This window comes from Cheilinus undulatus, linkage group 1 (assembly GCF_018320785.1).
Source record: "Cheilinus undulatus linkage group 1, ASM1832078v1, whole genome shotgun sequence".
NCBI classification, from domain to species: domain Eukaryota; kingdom Metazoa; phylum Chordata; class Actinopteri; order Labriformes; family Labridae; genus Cheilinus; species Cheilinus undulatus.
The window spans coordinates 53,852,239-53,870,128 of NC_054865.1; the positions used below are offsets into that span (position 1 = coordinate 53,852,239).

General features: G+C 40.0%; 1 protein-coding gene across 14 annotated transcripts in view; it reads left to right on the plus strand.

Moving 5' to 3' along the window:
• neo1a (neogenin 1a) overlaps nucleotides 1-17,890 on the plus strand; it is a 246,610-nt gene that overhangs the window by 189,053 nt on the left and 39,667 nt on the right. For 13 of the 14 annotated variants that reach the window (XM_041787290.1, XM_041787345.1, XM_041787315.1 and 10 more), the window contains 2 exons: nucleotides 12,514-12,748; nucleotides 14,243-14,397. In XM_041787290.1, coding sequence (XP_041643224.1) covers nucleotides 12,514-12,748; nucleotides 14,243-14,397 — 390 coding nt within the window. The remainder of the gene's footprint in view (nucleotides 1-12,513; nucleotides 12,749-14,242; nucleotides 14,398-17,890) is intronic. The other variant, XM_041787353.1, reaches the window with a different exon arrangement.

The window sequence follows — 17,890 nt, forward strand, 5'->3', positions numbered from 1 at the left end:
AACCTGAGAATGATGCAGTAAAAGCAGAGATTAGCAGCTTAAATAGGAAAAGGAGTGTGTTGTTAGTGCTAAGTAGGAGATAATTAAGCTCAACTGGGGGATAAAATTGCCTCCAAAAGAGTAGAGAGTCCCTTTCCATTAAAAAAAAGAACAACTATCAATTAAGAGCAAATCTACCTGTTCTCAAATGGCTGAATTTAACATTCAGCACATGTAGCTACGGTAATGTTTCCACTGAGGGTGCTGTTATTGCACCAAAGCTAAGTTTGAGTGTTGATGATTTGCTGTTAGTGGGTAATAATTGAATAAAAAACATGATAAGATTGTCATTTTATTTGGGAACATTATAGCTGCATGAATAAAAATAAAAAAGCTGTGATCATGAAAAGGCATAGAAAAAGCATGGATGTTAGATTAATCGTATGTTAATGTGACTATCTTGCCATAAAATTTGCCTCATAGCAAAATACATTGAAATTCAAATGTGGGGATTAAGCCCTAAAATGTGCACACAAGGTCTTAACTGAAATACAAACACAGTATCTTTTTTGTGCACACACCATGTTAATGTGGTGATTAGTGAATGTGTTCCTCACTCGGGGCTGTAGGAAGCTGATCAGAGGGACGGCAGCATAAATTGATTGTTAGGAGCCGGAATCAACCGACACCAAATTGCTGTTTGTAGAGCGCTGGTGGCGACAGAAGTGTTTGTGTTGTAGCGCTGTCTCTCAGGGTTGTTGCTTTGTATGTGTTTGAGTTTTCAAGCTGGGGCTCTCACAGCACGGACTGAACTTTTCTATGGGTTGTATTTACTCGACTGTGGTGAAAGGCTCTGCCTCATTTATAAATGGTCTGTCACCTAACTGCAAAATGCTATGGGTGCCTATTCTTCTCTTGTTTTGAAAGAAAAGAACAAAAAGGATTAAAATAGCCATCAGTACCTGCGTCAGAGCCATTTTTTGAAGGTCAGTCTTGTTATCAACACCAGTTTTAACCCTGACTGCGTACATAAATGTGAGAGATCTGCTTTTTTTTCCCTGACAGTCTGTTCTCCACAGCTCACTAGCATGTGCCATTTTTTTTACGATATAACGGGATCCACCTCCAACAAACACTCATTCAGGATGTGGATCTGATGTTTTTGGACGTTGAAAGTCCTCTGGGTGCGGTAATTGGAAGCCCCACATTGCAGAAAAACATCACTTTTCCTTCACACCCTTCCCTTAGCTGCAGGCAGCCAACCCCACTGAGCGGCACCACCAAAGCTGAAGCCTTTATTTTTCCTGTTAGCACCCACCCCCTGCCTCTCCAGCAAGCCGCCCTGTTTCCATACGCTAAAAGTAGAATAGTGGGTAACATCACAGTGGGCTGTGGACACCCTGCTGTCTGCTAATGTAGCGCCATAGCTGCTTCTCTGTGGGTCCAACCCAAGGAGGCCGCTTTATTGGTAGGAGGCTGATTAGCTGGACCGTTTGTTAGCACGTCTCCCAAGGGTGGATGCAGCTGCTCCCACTCCTGAAGACATCCCATTTGACCTTTTCAGCCCTTTGCTGGTTGTTCAGCTCCACTCCTTTTATACATGAAATGCATGTTCACACGTTCACAATGTTACACAGAGCTTTCACTGAAATCAATTACTTCATTCCAGCCCTGCTCTGTTTTCCTGGAAAGGTTGAACTGTAAAGCCTTGTACCTCCAAGGTAATAAGATACAAAGGCAGGCAGAGCTGAAAGAAAAGCTTGTTTCCACTTCTGGGCATCGGTGGCAAAATGCTCAGGAGATGTGCAGCATCACTGGTTGTTTTGATCTGCTTGAAAGGCAAGCCCAAGAGGCTTCAGTTTCCTCTTCTAGCCAGCATGTGATGCATATGATGCAGATTTGTCAAAGTGGGCAGGGATGTGGGGGCCAGGGGTTTACATTGTATATACCATAGTTACATGTCTTCATTTGCATACAGAGTCTGGACTAGCATCTGTTAGCTTCTGATCATGCATGTTTCTGCGAGAGTGAGTGTGTTAAGGCAAGGCGTTCAGGGAAACAAAGCAATCACACCCAAATTAACTCCACAGTGGCTCACAGATCAAGGGGCTGCATGTTTGATGGTGAAGGGCTGCTGTATGAACAAACAGTGGATGATTAATTATTGATACACCCGACCCCATTCAATTACCGCTGTCGTTTCCAAACATAGCTGCTTGTTCCCCCCTATGTGTAAGAATCTGTGAATCCTCTGGGTTTTTTTGTTCAGTACAACATATATGACATTTTCCACATTCTAGCACTTGAAGCCCCTTGCCTGTGTATGCTGTTTATTCTGGCATCCCAGAGCAGGGATTGTCACTTTTATATAAAAACCAAATTACCAGAAAATAAACCACTGGAGGGCGAAGGGTAGATGCAAACAGAGACATACTGTCATCCTCTCCAACACATACCTCATACTGATGCCTTCTGGTTGTTTATACATGTCCACAGGGAATTTGGGAATGTTGATGTTGGCTGTGAGAAGCAAAATAAATGTTAAATTGAACAAACTGTTGCCATTTAAGAGGAAAACGCTGCAGGGTTTCAAAGGGACAGCTCTCTGGGTGATAAACAAGAGCATGCACAGGCTTATGGAGGTTTAAGCCTGATAAACAGCCCATCCTTGGAAGTACGAACAACCTCAAACTATTACAGCATTTGCTGCATCACCGCGTGGCATCCAGGAGTCCAGTGGATTTATAGAACTGGTCCTCTTGCATCCAAATTTGTCTCCATAGCCATAGGAGTGTTGAGGAAGTGTTTAGACCTAAAACCATCCGTAACCCACTTGAAATCCTTTTCAGAATCCTTTACATCAGCACTAATGTCTGTTCTCTCTGAGGCAGAGAAGCCCGCTTTGTTGCTCGTAAATTCTTAATTTTTCTTAATTTTCCTGACTTTGATGTGTCCCCTCTGGCCCTACCATCAGCATCTTCACTGCCTAAAGATTGTTCCAGAAAAATATTTCAATCACTCAAGACTTAATGAGGAGAACATTCACTCATTTTAAGATTGCCGTGTATTTTTTAAATAACTAAAGGCTTATTTCTCTCCCGGGGAATGTGCCATTTTTCAAACATTTTTCCTACATGCCCTAGAAAGAAGCGTAGAGGAGATGTTTGACATTTTTGGAGGATCAGTTTGAGACACAAAGACTTTTCCTTTTTTCAGATAATGTCAGTGAGTTGGAACATCTCTTCAGTTTAAGCCTTTGTGATTTTTGAGCTGCATTTTAATCCTAACTGTCTGGGATTATAACAGTGAGAGAGAGTTATTGATATGCTTCACCAATCTGATACTGTTAGTCTGTGATTTTCCCCTTGCTGGTAAAAGTGCCACCAAATTACAGAATGCATTTTATACTTTGTCACATACATTAAATGTCTATATAATCGCTGTGAATTGCTTTATTGCTTGTAAAGCATTTCTAAGTGCTGAAAGCTGTTTAAAGAATCGAGTTTATTATTGTTGTCGACAAGTTACTGGAGAGGAAACTTAAAATGCACTCGGTCAGCCTTTTTCTTGCACTCCCTCATTTCTCTCTCCACCTCTTACTTTGTCTTCACTAGAATCATTTTTCTCCTCTCTCTGACTGTGTTGCCTTTGTCGGCGCATTAAGGAGCTGCTCGAATGTCATGAGCTGTCAGGCCTGTTCATCTCTTTACTCTTATCTTGAAAGAGAGCGAGGGGAACAAGATGATAGGGGGGAAAGCAGCCACAGCTGTCAGCAGTAGCTCCGAGGAACCAACAGTTTTTTTTCTGACACTTTAACTTGAGAACCCAAAAGATCCATTGAAGTAAGCTTCTGAAAATCCAAATTCACAATAGCTTTCTAAGCATTATGGTGTTAGGGCTGTAATTGTAAATGTAAAAGATTTCTAAATTGATTTAATCCCAGAATTACAATTTATAATTCTCTGTGCTTCTTTGATATTGGGTGTGGCTGTGCACAGATATTTCATTATCCGGCATGGTGCAAGGATCACAGCTTTATAATACAGTGTTTCCCCATCTTATAGGCTTGTGTGTTTTATACTTTTCTAAGAAAATGCTGGAGTTGTTTCTTTGAAACATTAAGCCTGCACTAGAGACAGCCTTTTGTTCACCTACAGACTGCGTGCACCTCTTATCACCAGTGCAGAAAATTCGATCTCATTTATGTTCTGCTGTGCCAAAGACCCTAAAAACATTGTTCTTTGACTGCTCTTTAAGAGAATTCGCGTCAGTGCATCATATTTTTGCCATGACATGTTCCGGCACTCAGCCTCCATCAGGAAAACAGTGGAAGTGACTTCTACCTGATGAAAGTCTAGTACCCAAGCAAGCACTGTAAAAAAAACAAAAAGTTTCTATTGCAAGTTGGGCAGTGTGCAGGAGGTTTTTTTCTTTTTTTCTTGGACAAATAAATTTAAAATAAGCACATCTATCAGGTGGTTATTTTCTTAGTCCTCTTAGCATTGCTTGACTCAAATTCTCTTTCGCTACATTTACGCTTCAGGCTTTAAACATTACATTTTATAACAGCCTGTATGTAGACTGTTGTGTGAGCAGGTCATGGTCCTGAACAGACAGCTGGGTTTGTCCCCCAAATTGCAGTCCAGCTTATAGCAAAATAGACACTTCGCACTAGTTATGCAAGCTTGTGTATCATAAATAGTTGACTTCACAGTACGGATTGGTATTGAAGTGTGGTACCGATAAATCCAATACCTGCTGGACCAAAATACAACACAGATAATGATGCTTCATTTTGATATCGTGCCACCAAAATACATTCCCTGCCACCCCCAGTGAAAGGCATGCTTTCCACTTTCTTATCTAGTGTTCTTCTGGCATCTTTAAGAGATATTTCTGCAAATCATTTACAATACCCAGACAGCTTTTATTCTCCTTCCTACTCTCAAAACACTTTATTTCACTTAAAAATATTGATTCAGGCACCATTTAGGATCTGGCACTGTATTAAAAGTGGGGATTTAGCACTGGTATCAGAAAAACCCAAACAATATCTAACCCTACTTCACAGACATAACTAGAATGTCTTTTGCAAAAGGAAACCATATTTCAGAGGTTAAATAACATTTGAGTACTAAATATGGTCCAATAAATGTAAGAATAGGCTATTATTTTACCAAATTTAGAGTGGGAAAACTGGGCAAATGGATGGGCCTAAGTCCATATCCCATAATGCCTCATCTGGTTTGCAGTGTGAGCTGTATCAGAGGTTGGTTGTTGACGTCTGGAGGTTTTTGTTGTTGTTGTTTTAAAGATATATTTTTGAACTTTTTATACCTTTATTGATAGAGTAAGACATTGGGTAGAACTGGAAACAGGGGTGAGAGAGTGGGGGAGAGACATGCTGGAAATAGTGCCACAGGCTGGACTCGAACCCTGGCTGCCTGCATGCATGGGGCAAGCCTCAAACCACTAGACGATCTGCAGCCCACGTCTGGAGTTTGTAAATGTTTAAAATGTGTGCATATTATTGACATCAGGGATGCACGATAGTGGAACTTTGGAGATATCCAATATGTCGATATTTACAGATTCATTTTAGCCGATATTGACACCGATATTAAAATATGTTTTACATAACTAAAAATTCAGTCCTTTGAACACAATTTCAGGTTTAAGGATGAATAAAGAAACAACCTTTTTTTAAAACACTATTTAAAGATTAAAGAATGAGGATGAATAAAAAAGATCTCAACTGACAAAGGTCTGTTGTTCCAGCCTAAAACTCCAGTAATTTATTAGTACATCCAAATTTTACAGTCGATATATGCTGATATTCACGGCAAAAATCCTGACATCAATAGAAATTTTGATATCTGCCAGTACTGATACTAGGCTGATAATATCGTGCATCCCTAATTGACATATAGTCATAGCTGTAAAATGAGCTGTTTTTTAACAAATCACAATCAGGTGCATCTTTATTTGTCTGGAACCTTCATACATACAAGAAAATTGACTTCAGTTAACTGTGCTCTTTGTAAAGCATGAAACATTAGATGTTAGACTATACAGGACTACAGTGCAGCAGTAAGAAGTGCAAAAGATGCTGAAATAAACTTGTCACATCGTTATATTTAGGTTCAAGTTTTTTGAGTATGTACATTTATTCGGAGGGGAGGATATTCACATGATTAAATGTGTGTTCATGTAAGCACATTTTATTTTCAATCAGATCTTTCCAGAGTCTTAATAACACCACCAGCAAGGAAATAATGAATTTGATTTTGCTATTTTAAACTATTTTACTGGATGCTTTAACTCAATTCTAATGGTAAAATGTCTTTGTGAATTTTGTCTTTGATCAGGTGCAATTTTTATTTCGATGTAATCATCTTCAACCACAAGCCCAGAGATGTGCTGCTGAGTTTATAGTAGTGCATTTTCTCATCATGGGTCTATTATTTGTTCTTATAAAGCATGACAAAGGCTGCCAATTTTATCCCACGGGCTTCTTTGTGCCGGGCTTTTGAAAGCTCTGGACTATGCCTTTTTCAGTGCATTGTTCATTCTTACTCTGCTCATTCTACAGCAGATAAAAGTGGTGACTCAGTAATGGTCCATTAGCATTGTGCTGGATCTGCCTCTTACACAGCCGTCATTACCGAACCACATTAGACATGGAAACCAGTCCTGAGAAATCCATTTTGCAAGAGTCTGGCATGGCATCTGAGTTCCCCCTGAAAAGATATCTGTAGTTACAGCAGTGTGGGTGCTTCTGGCAGAAATCTGCATTCTGTAGATTTATGCTCTCTTGGTGAAGGTGCAGTCTTTGCCAGAAAGGTAGGCTCTCTTATCTGTGTACTCAGACCACATGATGAAAAAACTAGCTGGCGTAACTTTACATCTGCACTCACTTGGGAGCACAGCAAAGGATTATGGAGTTAGAAACGGGAGAGAAAAGTTAAAGTAGCAAGGCTTTAATCTGAACTTTGACGCTACTCCAATTATTTTTAATTGAGAAACGGCTTTTACTTCCATTGAATATTAAGATGAATGCCTTGCTATGCGTGTCTTTGTCTTGACTGTTTTGCACGTTGCTTACCCAGATTTATTATGCAGATGTAGAGTAACCTTCCTCGTTAAGACTTAATGCCAGCCATTCATTACCCCTGGCACAGAGACTAATGACTCTATTAATCAGCTGTGAATAGAGCTTGGCAGCGGAAGTGGGAGGCTGACACCTCCTTACTGTAACAATTCCAGGCATGCACGTACAAGACAGATTGTCAGAAGGACATCAGAAACTGCCCAGCATGTCAATTACCCCCTGCTGACAGCGTGTCTGAAGACGGAAACTAGATCTAATGGTTTTATGTCCCCACCTTCACCCATCCCACGATGCATTTCACCACAGGCTTTAGTGTACTGTACCTCTTTGTCTGACCTGACAATGATTTAGGGATTATATTTTGCTGATGTGTGCTGTTCTCTAAAAGATGCATCCAACACCCTGTTGCCTTTCTTCTTAGATTGAATCTGATGAACAAATTGACTCAGAGATTGAAGGTAGTGACCAAAGTGTCTGAGATGCAGGCGTTCCTGTGCAGTAACCCCATCTTATCTGCAGCACTCACCCCTTTATCTATTTTCCTCTTTCTTAAAGATGCACTAAAATAATTCCTCTGCTTCTTCTCTACACCTCTAGCAACACAAACAAAGAGGAGGTTTTATTCCCAAACAAGTTTGAACATTCATGTCTCAAAGCTTGTCTCAATTTGTTTTTCTGTCGCGGTCTGAAAGCTGTGGCTCAACTCCAGTCGAAAACTGACTAACATGAAAAATATTTAGGACACAAGAGATGCTGTCCTACTTTTACAGTTTAGTCTTTGCATATTTAACAGAAACAGCTTGAAAAGGAAATCTTGGTATTTGTTTATTACCGTATGTCTTTTTAATTTGCATGGCTTATGCCTGCCAACCTTATACTTTGGTTCTTAATACTTTGAAAGGGCAGATGTGGTACGATCAATAAGCACAATTTATTCATTGATTTGATCATGATCAGCTCAATATGTAAAGGGTTTCTGCGGGTCTGCTTCCAGAATACACTTTGGCTGAAGTTGTGTTCCACACTCCAATCCAATACTTCATCTCCTAGGTTCTCACTTTTACTCTGGTGTGCTCTAACGCAGTGGTTCTCAACGTTGGGGTCGCATGGCACCGAGAGGGGTGCCAGATGCATAAAAAAAACCTAAGAATATTTTTCAAATGATTACAAATTGTATATTTAAGCCATTATATGAAAATAGATAGATATTAAAATAGTTACATGTAAAATAAAAACTGTCATTTGGTGAGATTTCTGCTGACATCAGAGTAATGTTGGAAACATCCATTAAAAGTAAGTCTGCTCACAGGTCTGCCCAAAGAATTGTCTGGGCCACTGACAAACCCAGAGAATTGGCCCCTCCACAGTAGAAATTTATTGATGATATCTATCAATGTGTTTATCAGTAGCCTTGGTGCTATCTTCCTACAGATGATGGGTTCAAATGTTAAAAGAATTTATTTGTGCCCCTTTTTAACCACTTTTCCTGCCCATTTTTAACACTATTATTAGAAACTTTTTGTCAGTTTTGCACAATTTGCACCAATTTTTGCCTATTTACACAAATTTTTCCCATTCTATCCACGTTCCTCACCAATTTTTGCCACTTTTGACATATTTTTGCCATTTTAACCAATTTTTCAACTTTTAAACAGTTATTACCAATTCTTCTGCCCATTTTTGCCATTTTGCCTATTTGTCTAAGCCACTTCCTGCCATTTTCCGTCTGTTGTTGCCTCTGTTGACCCCCGTTCACCACTTTTTACACCATTTTAACCATATTTCACTATCTGTTATGCCAATTTCTGCCAATTTAACCTATTTCTGCTTATGTTCTGCCTGAATTAACCCATTTTGCCTGTTGAAACTAGGGCTGGGCAGTTGATCGAAAATTTGATTTAATCGCAATATGGCCTGCTGTAATTTTCAAAGCGCAGAGGTGCAGTATTTCTTTTACCTGAAATTCATGTAAAAAAAAAATACCAGTTTAAAACTTTTTTGCAGCAAAGATGTTATGCATTATGCATACATAATTAGGCTATGTAATCATTCAAGTGCCTTTATTTTACAATGGTCTATGAAAACTCCTACTTTCTTCTTTTCTTATTGAATATGAGAATGACAATACAACAATTCATATTCAGTTTGCAATACAAGTCAAAATCATCGCAATTAGATATTTTTTCAAAAATATTCAGCCCTTATTTATTCTAATTTTGTGTTGTTGTAATATAAAATGATTTATTGCTTGTGTTTGCTAGAAAATATGTAAGATGGGGAACTTCACATTTCAAATCACAATTGCAATATTGGGTAAATAAATCACAATTAGATTATTTTCCCAAATCGTTCAGCCCTAGTTGAGACCCATTTCTGCCACTTTATGTCATTTCACAACCTTGTTCACCAATTTCTGTGACTGTTAAGCCAATATTGCGACTTTTAGGTCCTTTCACCACTTTGTATGCCCATTTTGGCTACCTGTGATCCTTTTTTGGCCAGTTTTATCTAATTTATGCCACTCTACCACTTTTACAATCCCATTTCACCACATCTCCTTCCAGTTTTGCCAGTTTTAACCCATTTTGGCCATTTTAAACACATTCTAATGTAAGTAAAGGGATTAATACTATGGCTCAAAATATTTTTAAAAAAAGTATATAAAACTTGTTGCTTTGATAAGAGTGATTGTTATAAGGAAAAAAACACTGGGGTTGGCTACATGCATCATGGAGGGGTCATCTGGGCAGATGGCCACCAGGAGGCCAGAGCACTACAGAGCCAAGGTTGATGCATGAAGTTCCAAATCAGCACATGCTCCCATACCTGACCTGATGGGTTGCTTTATTAAGTCAGACACTGTGGAGGGACAGTAGGGATAAACAACACTGAATTGTGGCAATTTGGTGATACTCAGAAATTCCTTTAGCAATACAGATAATGATACTGGTATAGAAATATAATTCAGAAATACAACTTCAGTCCTTAAAACACACTTTGAAGTTTAAAGAGTCAGGATGCACAGAGAAAATACCTCAGCTGGCCTAGTCTGTTGGTCCTGTCTAAAACTATCAGATGTAAATTGAGGAGGAAATATCTGCTGACACTGATATCTTGCCGGTAAAATCATGTATCCCTAACATGCAGGAAGCCAAATTTGAAACTGCGGCACCTACCCTGAGGCCAACAGCTTTTGTACGTGGGTGCAGGAACGTTACCACTAGACTACCAGCATTCCTATTTTAATATTTTAACTGCAGACTTAATGTCATCTTGTGTTCTCTTCCTTGTCCCTCTTGTATTACGTCTGTTCTCTGACTGAACGTTTCAGTACAAAGCTTCTGTTGTTTTGTCTTATTCAAATGTAGGTTTTCATGTTTTTATTATGGATGGATCCTCGCCTCCATTGCTGAGGTGATTTGTGAGAGTATTTGTTTGCTCTTCTAACACATGATCCGCTGGGTTCCCTGGATTGTGTTTTCTTCTGTGTTCATATTTTAGCAATACTAGAAGTGCTTCTTCATCAACAAACAGTCTTCAAGCTTGTGTTTACACTGTGAGCCTGTTTACGGTTTCACTGTGAGAAGCCTTCACCAGTGTGATGTGAGGCACTAGTGTTCTCCTCTCTTCTTTCTGCTGTTTGTATGCAGCTTTATAAATGAGGATAATTGTTCAGCATCTGGTAATTTACACTGCAGTCAGAAAGTATTAGGATGATAATGTGTTTTCCGTTGTTCCGGGGGCTTTTCCAGCAAAGTGGATTAGAAATGAAACAGTGGCTTTGAGGTTGAAGTGCTGACTTACAGCTATGAGGTTGTCTAAGGTCTTTGACAGTCATACTGGAGTAAAGAATCCTACAGTTGCATTTTTTGAGCATAAATCCCGCCCAATATATTTCTCATAAAAGTAGAGACAAAGCAAAGGCTGAGCTCAAATTGCCTGAAATTATTTCAAGGTTAAAAACACCAGAGAGAAGCCAGAAGCTAAGATATCTACTGTACAATAATGTCTCTCTGGGCTGCAGCCAGACTATGACCTTTTACAGCTGAATGTTATATATGATGAATTGATTTTTTTAAGTTTAAGTACAACACAGCTTCAACATGTAATACAAAGACAGCTAAGTGTACTGGATGTGCACACAGTCACATATAAACATGAATAAACACCCCCAGAGTGATTTAGATTGCTTTTGAAGGGTTGTGCTCATGCAGAAGGTCTGTTTTTGGTAAACAAATTGATTTCAGTGTTTGTGAGACAGAAAAAATGAGTGTTTATTTGCAAAAAAGTGTGTATGGACTGTGTCATATGAAGAAATAAACAGCAAAGCCTTCATATCAGTCCAATCACAGAAGTCAGAGAGCTCTGTGAAATATAAACAAATATAGAAAGCTAAGTTAGTGCTGAGTCCACATGCCACAGCAGACAAACATGCCAGCAGCCGCTTTGCATCTCAAAACAATTTCTGCAGTAATAAAACACCGATTGCACACCACACTCACAGCGCTCCTTTTCTGTGTCTCAGTTTTACCCTCCAGTCCGTTCCTCTGACCTGCACACAAATGGAAATGTCACACAGACAGACATTCTTTCCGTATGGTTTCGTTTCGCCCACTTGCCATGCGAATGGAAAGCAGATCTCACTGAGTCTGACCGCAGATTGTTCCTCAAAAGCTCAAAAAAAACCAACCACCAAATGAAATCAAAAACATTTCTGTGGCTATGCAGTGGAATGTGCCAGCAAAAGAGTCTAAAAACCATCATCTGGTGTGTTATTTGAGAAACTCCAGAATCAACGTTTTACGAGGAATGGGTTACTTTTAAGCTGTTTAACTGTGTCTGTAATAAAACAGTTAAATTTCTTGGACACATTCAAGGTTTTGAGAGGTTAAAAGGAGGCTTCAGTCTTGTAAAACCAAACTCTTCTTCTATTTTCCATCAAATACTGGCTCAGTTTTTTGGGAAAAAATGCAAACCAATCATTTTTACCCAGAAATTGGCAGGATAGGGAGGCAGTGTATGAAAATGTAATGTACGATGCTATGTTCTGCTCCCTCTACCCTGACATTAGAGAGCTGTGTGTAGATCTGCATGTGTAGTCCCCTTGTATTGTGCTTTTATTTGTCAGCTTTGTGAATGTAGTAGAAGTGTTTTATTTCTGTGGTTCTTTGTCACACCAACAGTCTTTTTTGTTACGTTGTTGTTATTTTGTTTTTTCTTCTTTTTTTGTTTCCCCTTTCTTTCGTTTCACTGTCATTTCCATTTCAACTCCTTTTCTCTCCTCTACCTGTTCCTTTTGGACACCTCCTTGTGATATTTCTCCCCCTCCCCTCCCTCACTGCTATCGTCTCCCCCCGTCTCCCCATACCCATCCTCTCACCACCCCTCCCTCCTCCCTCCTTCTCCTTCCTCCCGACCCAAAGACGTAGCCCTGCCCTCTGCCCTTCCCCCCTCACTGACTCCTAACACTACTGACCATGTAACACCAGGCTCCGGAGGTGTAGCCAGTCCAGCAGGACCAACCCCCTCTGCCCCACGGGATGTCGTGGCTTCACTGGTTTCCACCCGCTTCATCAAACTGACCTGGCGCCCACCGGCGGAACCCCACGGAGACGAGTTAACCTACTCAGTTTTCTACAGCCAGGAGGGCACCAGCAGGTAGCACGCACACTTCACTGTACTGCTGCCAGGAGGGCTCTAATACACACATTAATGCTGCAGTCAGCAGGGCACTAATATACATAATTCCTGTACAGGAGTCTCAGACCACTCTCAAAATATCTAATTAAAGCAGTTAAAGCCCTAATCAAAGCAGCAAGTGTTTGTTAATTAAAAACAAACTTCCTCCCTCCAAGGATTACCTGCTAAAGCTGAAGTATGAACCTAAAATATCTGCTCAAACATTTTTAAATAGCCCTGTGATAAGTCTGCTCTGGCTTTGTGTGTGAAGGATTTACTGTATGTGACCCAGGGCAGAATTTAAGAAGCTGAGAGGATTTTACTCAAGTTCTTTTTTGGCTTCTTTTTCATGGTTTTCATGTAAAGTGGCTTAAAAAAGATGTTCAGAAGAGCCTGATACAGCAGGGTTTCCTTTCTGCTAGAACTACAAATGTAAAAAAAAAAAAAATACATCAATGTGTGTACTGTATTTAGTTATGCTAGTGCACCTTTATGCATAATTAGTTTTGTGACTTAAGCAGAGGACATATGGGTGCTACTGGGCTGATCATAATTCAATTACTTGATTCATTTAAATGTCAAAAATAGTCATCTTTCAAGCAAGAATGGCATTGTTAATAAAAGAAAATGAATTGGTTCTGGCTTCTCAAATAAAAAATGTAGCTGATTTTGCATTCATTGATCATTTATACATGTATGCTTCATATTACAAACTATCCCTATAGGGGAAATGTGACTGTTACAGCAGCACAAAGACAAGGTAGAAGTGATTAAAAATTATACATCGATAAATAGACAAATAAAAATAAAATAAAAGGTGATATAGTTGCAAAATGATAAAGTAAAGTGTCAAAATAGAACAATGTAAGGGTGCTTTTACATTTGAGTACACTTGGGCTCGAAGTCTGCTTCCATTTGGTTAGTGTGCTGGTTCTTAACGTGAGGATCGCTACACTGAGAGGGGGTCACCAGATGCCTTTCATGAAACGACTATTTTGAAATGATTTCAAATTGTATTTTTTTACAGATTTTTATCAAAATATATGCATAAAATTAATTATGTAAAATACATACCATACTCAGAAACATACCACCACCTAGATGTACTCAGGCATCCAAAGATGTTACTAATGTGAAATTAGAGCAGAGGGGCAGGTATGAAACAATCAAGCATAATGTAAAAGTACCCTCAGATTAACAGTGAAAGGAAGGGCAATATAGGATGGAAAATTGATTTAGATACAAGCAACCAACAGGCCATGCACACATGTCTATTGTGGAGATTTGTCAGGTATTTAAATGTAAAGTTTGATTAACTGGAGAAGACGAACAAGATGAACAAATAAATATCAAGAAGATCTTTTCTCATTTGCCCAGTGTGCACAGTGCTATTTCATATAAATGTCATGTTTTGTTGTTAAAAGTAGACTTTAAAATGAATAAAATCTATTGCTGTGTCTGTGTCCACACCAGGGAGCGAGTAGTGAACACCAGCCGTCCAGGAGAGATGCAGGTCACCATCCAGAACCTCATGCCAGACACCAAATATCGCTTCAGGGTCGTTGCCCACAACAGCAACGGCCAGGGGGAGAGCTCTGCAGCACTCAAAGTGGCCACCCAGGCTGAAGGTAAAGACAGGCACACAAACATGCACACACAAAGGTGCATTTATGTGCTCACAGTAAACAGGACACGCTAAACATGACAGCAAAGTCCAGCCAGTTAGTCGGAAACATGCGCAACCTGGCAACGCTGAGGCAAACAGGATGAACTCACAAAACGTGCAAATAAACATTCACACAAACAAATATTCACTCACATGCAGCTGACTTCAAACACATACACAGAGAGAGAGAGAGAGAGCAGTGTTTATGACGGTGCGTTAAAGCAGACCACCCAACAGCCAGCCAACCAGAGAAATGCAGTGTTGTCTTCTCATAAGCCAAATCATGTTTACACCCCAACGTTGTCTGTAAGCCTTCTGTGTGTGTTACTTTAAACTGTACCTACATGAGAGAGGAAAGTCTCAAATTAGTATTCCAGATAGTTTTCCTGAGACATTTCCTTTATTTAATCTGCACAGAGATGCTTTACAGAGCAGCTCATTAGGATGTTTTGACTGTAGGACACTTAAAAATGATTGAGGGAACAAAGTACCTCTGTTCCTCTTCTCTTTGTGTTGGCTGTGTAAAGCCTCTCCCTCCTTCAGCTGCTGCTGCTCTAAATCTCAGTTTCACCTAGATTTAAAAGTGCTGTGACGGGGATTTCCCTGCACGTTCTCAGGGTGGATGTCCTTTATCTCCAGACTGGGCTACAGCTCAGTCACTGTCAGTTTGTAGGTCAGCCGCCGTTTCTCTACCTGTGTCCTTGTTTTGAGGGCAACGGGTCTACACTACACCTTAATGGCTGCCAGCAGGCGCCTAGCCACCCATGGGGGGAGCATTGAAGGTGGGCTGTAGCTGTGCAGTACATCTCTGTCATCTGTGTGTGCTTTTGAACCTTTAGTGTAAGACCATGCTATGAATAGGAGCTTAAACTGTTGACCTATGTCTGAGTGTGCACACAACAACGCCCTGTGTCACCTCTCCTCAGAGACGGGCTTAATAAACCTCTACTCATACTTCAACACCCAGCACCGTCTCCTCTCCTCCATCAGGAACACCAGCAACTAAAGCCTTAAACACATACTGTACTGCGGACATGCATCACTCTCTGACAGCCAGCACTTTAACCTCATGATCATTATTCTATTAAAATAAATCCAGTCTACAGCAGTACAAACACAACAAGAAATGTCACTGTCTGTGTACCTGACACAGAGTTTCTTGTTTACAGCGCTGTCACAAAATATCAGGGCAGTGATGCATATTTTTGTAATGGCAGCTCAGTCTTCCAGCATGCTGGATATAAAATAAAACATCTACTTACATGTTAAAGTGCTGACTGTCAGCCTTTATTTAAATTTGCAGCAAAGAAGAAATAGATGCCCCATTTATCATTAATCCCCCTGTTCTGAGGGGATCATGTATAGTCATAATTCACATAAAGTTATAGATTTATACAGTACATTATTTTTATGTTCATGTCCTCATCTTTTAGGTTTTTCCATATCTTATCCCTTCTCTAATATAATCTAACATAAATACAGCTGCCTGGTGATCATAACATCAAGCTGATAAACAGACTTATAAAGGGTTTTGTAGAGCACACAGGCTGTTACAGTGAGAATAAATTCCAACAGGATAATGCTGCTCTTGCCTCACTCTGAAGATGAGTAACAGCTGCCTTCTGTCTCTTTATTGAACTAGAAAAATCTCACTGAGATTAAAGAAATCTTTTTCAAGAGTGTTCTGGCCATGACAGGTGACATCACAGTAAACAAAGTTTCTGGCCAATACTGAGCAGCCATACAAACATACACGAAAACATTCAAAATCACACACAATAGACCATAATAATGGTCAAAACTGTAGTCAGGTTAATCTGCCTTGTGAGTCATTTAACCTACTTAGCCTGCGACAACACATGGGTGCTTGCACCTTAAAGGTATATTTCAGGATTTTTGAAGTTGGGTAGTATGAGGTACTTGGCTATAGTAGTGACACAGCAGGAGAGATCTCAAGCATGGGTTTGCATTTTCCACACCTACACCACCAGGTAACTCAGGATCTCTCCTTTCAAATGAAATTTCTCTGTTCTCTCTTTCAGCCTGCTGATTCACCATCCGTATAAGTTCTTCTTTGGTGTACACCAGTTCATACAAATATCCTCTTGTATCCACAGTAAATGGCACATCATCATCACTCGAGTCAAAATCGCTCATATTATCTTTGTTTTAGCTTGGTCTGGTGTTACTATCACTGTAGAAGTCCGCAGACCCACACAGCTGATCAGAGGATCAGTGCGTGGCGGAAGGAAACAAAATGCCGAAAGCTGCATCGTAAATTAGTGCCTGACACAGAGGGAATTTTTTTTGGGAGAAATGCATCTGCTTTGTGTGTTTTCGACACAGCAAACATCACCAACATATTTCATATTTTCTTGGCCCATTTTACATAAAACTTGTTAAACTACGCGGATAAAACGTTCCCATCTGCAGCCATTATGCCGCGGATCTCTCTGAGCTCGTAATAACCACAGGAGCAACTTTCACAGAAATCACTGGAGGCTAATGCTACTACTGTAGCCAAGCACCTCACACGACCCAACCTAAAAAATCCCCAAGTATCCCTTTAAAGACAGGATGTAATGCTAGTTTGTTTCTACCTGTATAACAGGATTAAACATCTGTGCTTTTTGGATGATCTAACGGTTTTACAAACACAACCAGTGAGTAGAGAAGTCATGCTCTAGACAGTGAACTGAAAGTTCAAGCTCAAGTTAAGATGAAACAGTTGAGAACCGGTAGACAACACCTCAGCACCGTCGTCATTTTCAGGTAACCTTGCAAAGAAGATAGATTTACCAGCCTCTATCTCTGTCATCAGGCAAATCCATCTTGAAATGTCCAATCCACACTGCTTGTGCACCAAACACTGTTCAGACTGATCTGTGTCATTTTAGAAGAACTTGGCGGAAGTGAAGGGCGGGGTTCAGTTGGACTTGAAGCCATTAGAAATTAACCTGACACACTAGATCGACTACTTCATGGATCCATTGGACGGAAATATTCCACATTCTTCTAGGAACGCTCTCATAGAAAGCACTTGGGATGGCAGGACATTTCAAAAAGTTCTCAGAAGGAGATTAGACAAATGTCGGTCTGATTCATGACGGGCAAATCAGAGAAACAAGACAGAATGAGGTTGTATGCAACAGACTGACAGGCAAACGCTGCTTTAGGATATAACCAGTCGATTATGGTGTGGATTGAATTTATGCCGAAGCTGGTCAAGAGAAGGAAGAAAACATCCTCTCATCAAGAGTGTCATTGTCTAACCCAACTCAAAGCAACAACATTTGAGAAAGAAATGTGGTCCAGTTCTGGTAAAATCACTCTTGCACTGCTACTTAACCGCTATAGCTCAGCTGTTACACTGGCAGGAGCCATTTGTAATGGCTTTGAGTCCAACTAAACCATACTTTATTTTCCACACATGGTTTGAATAGTGTTTGGTGCGG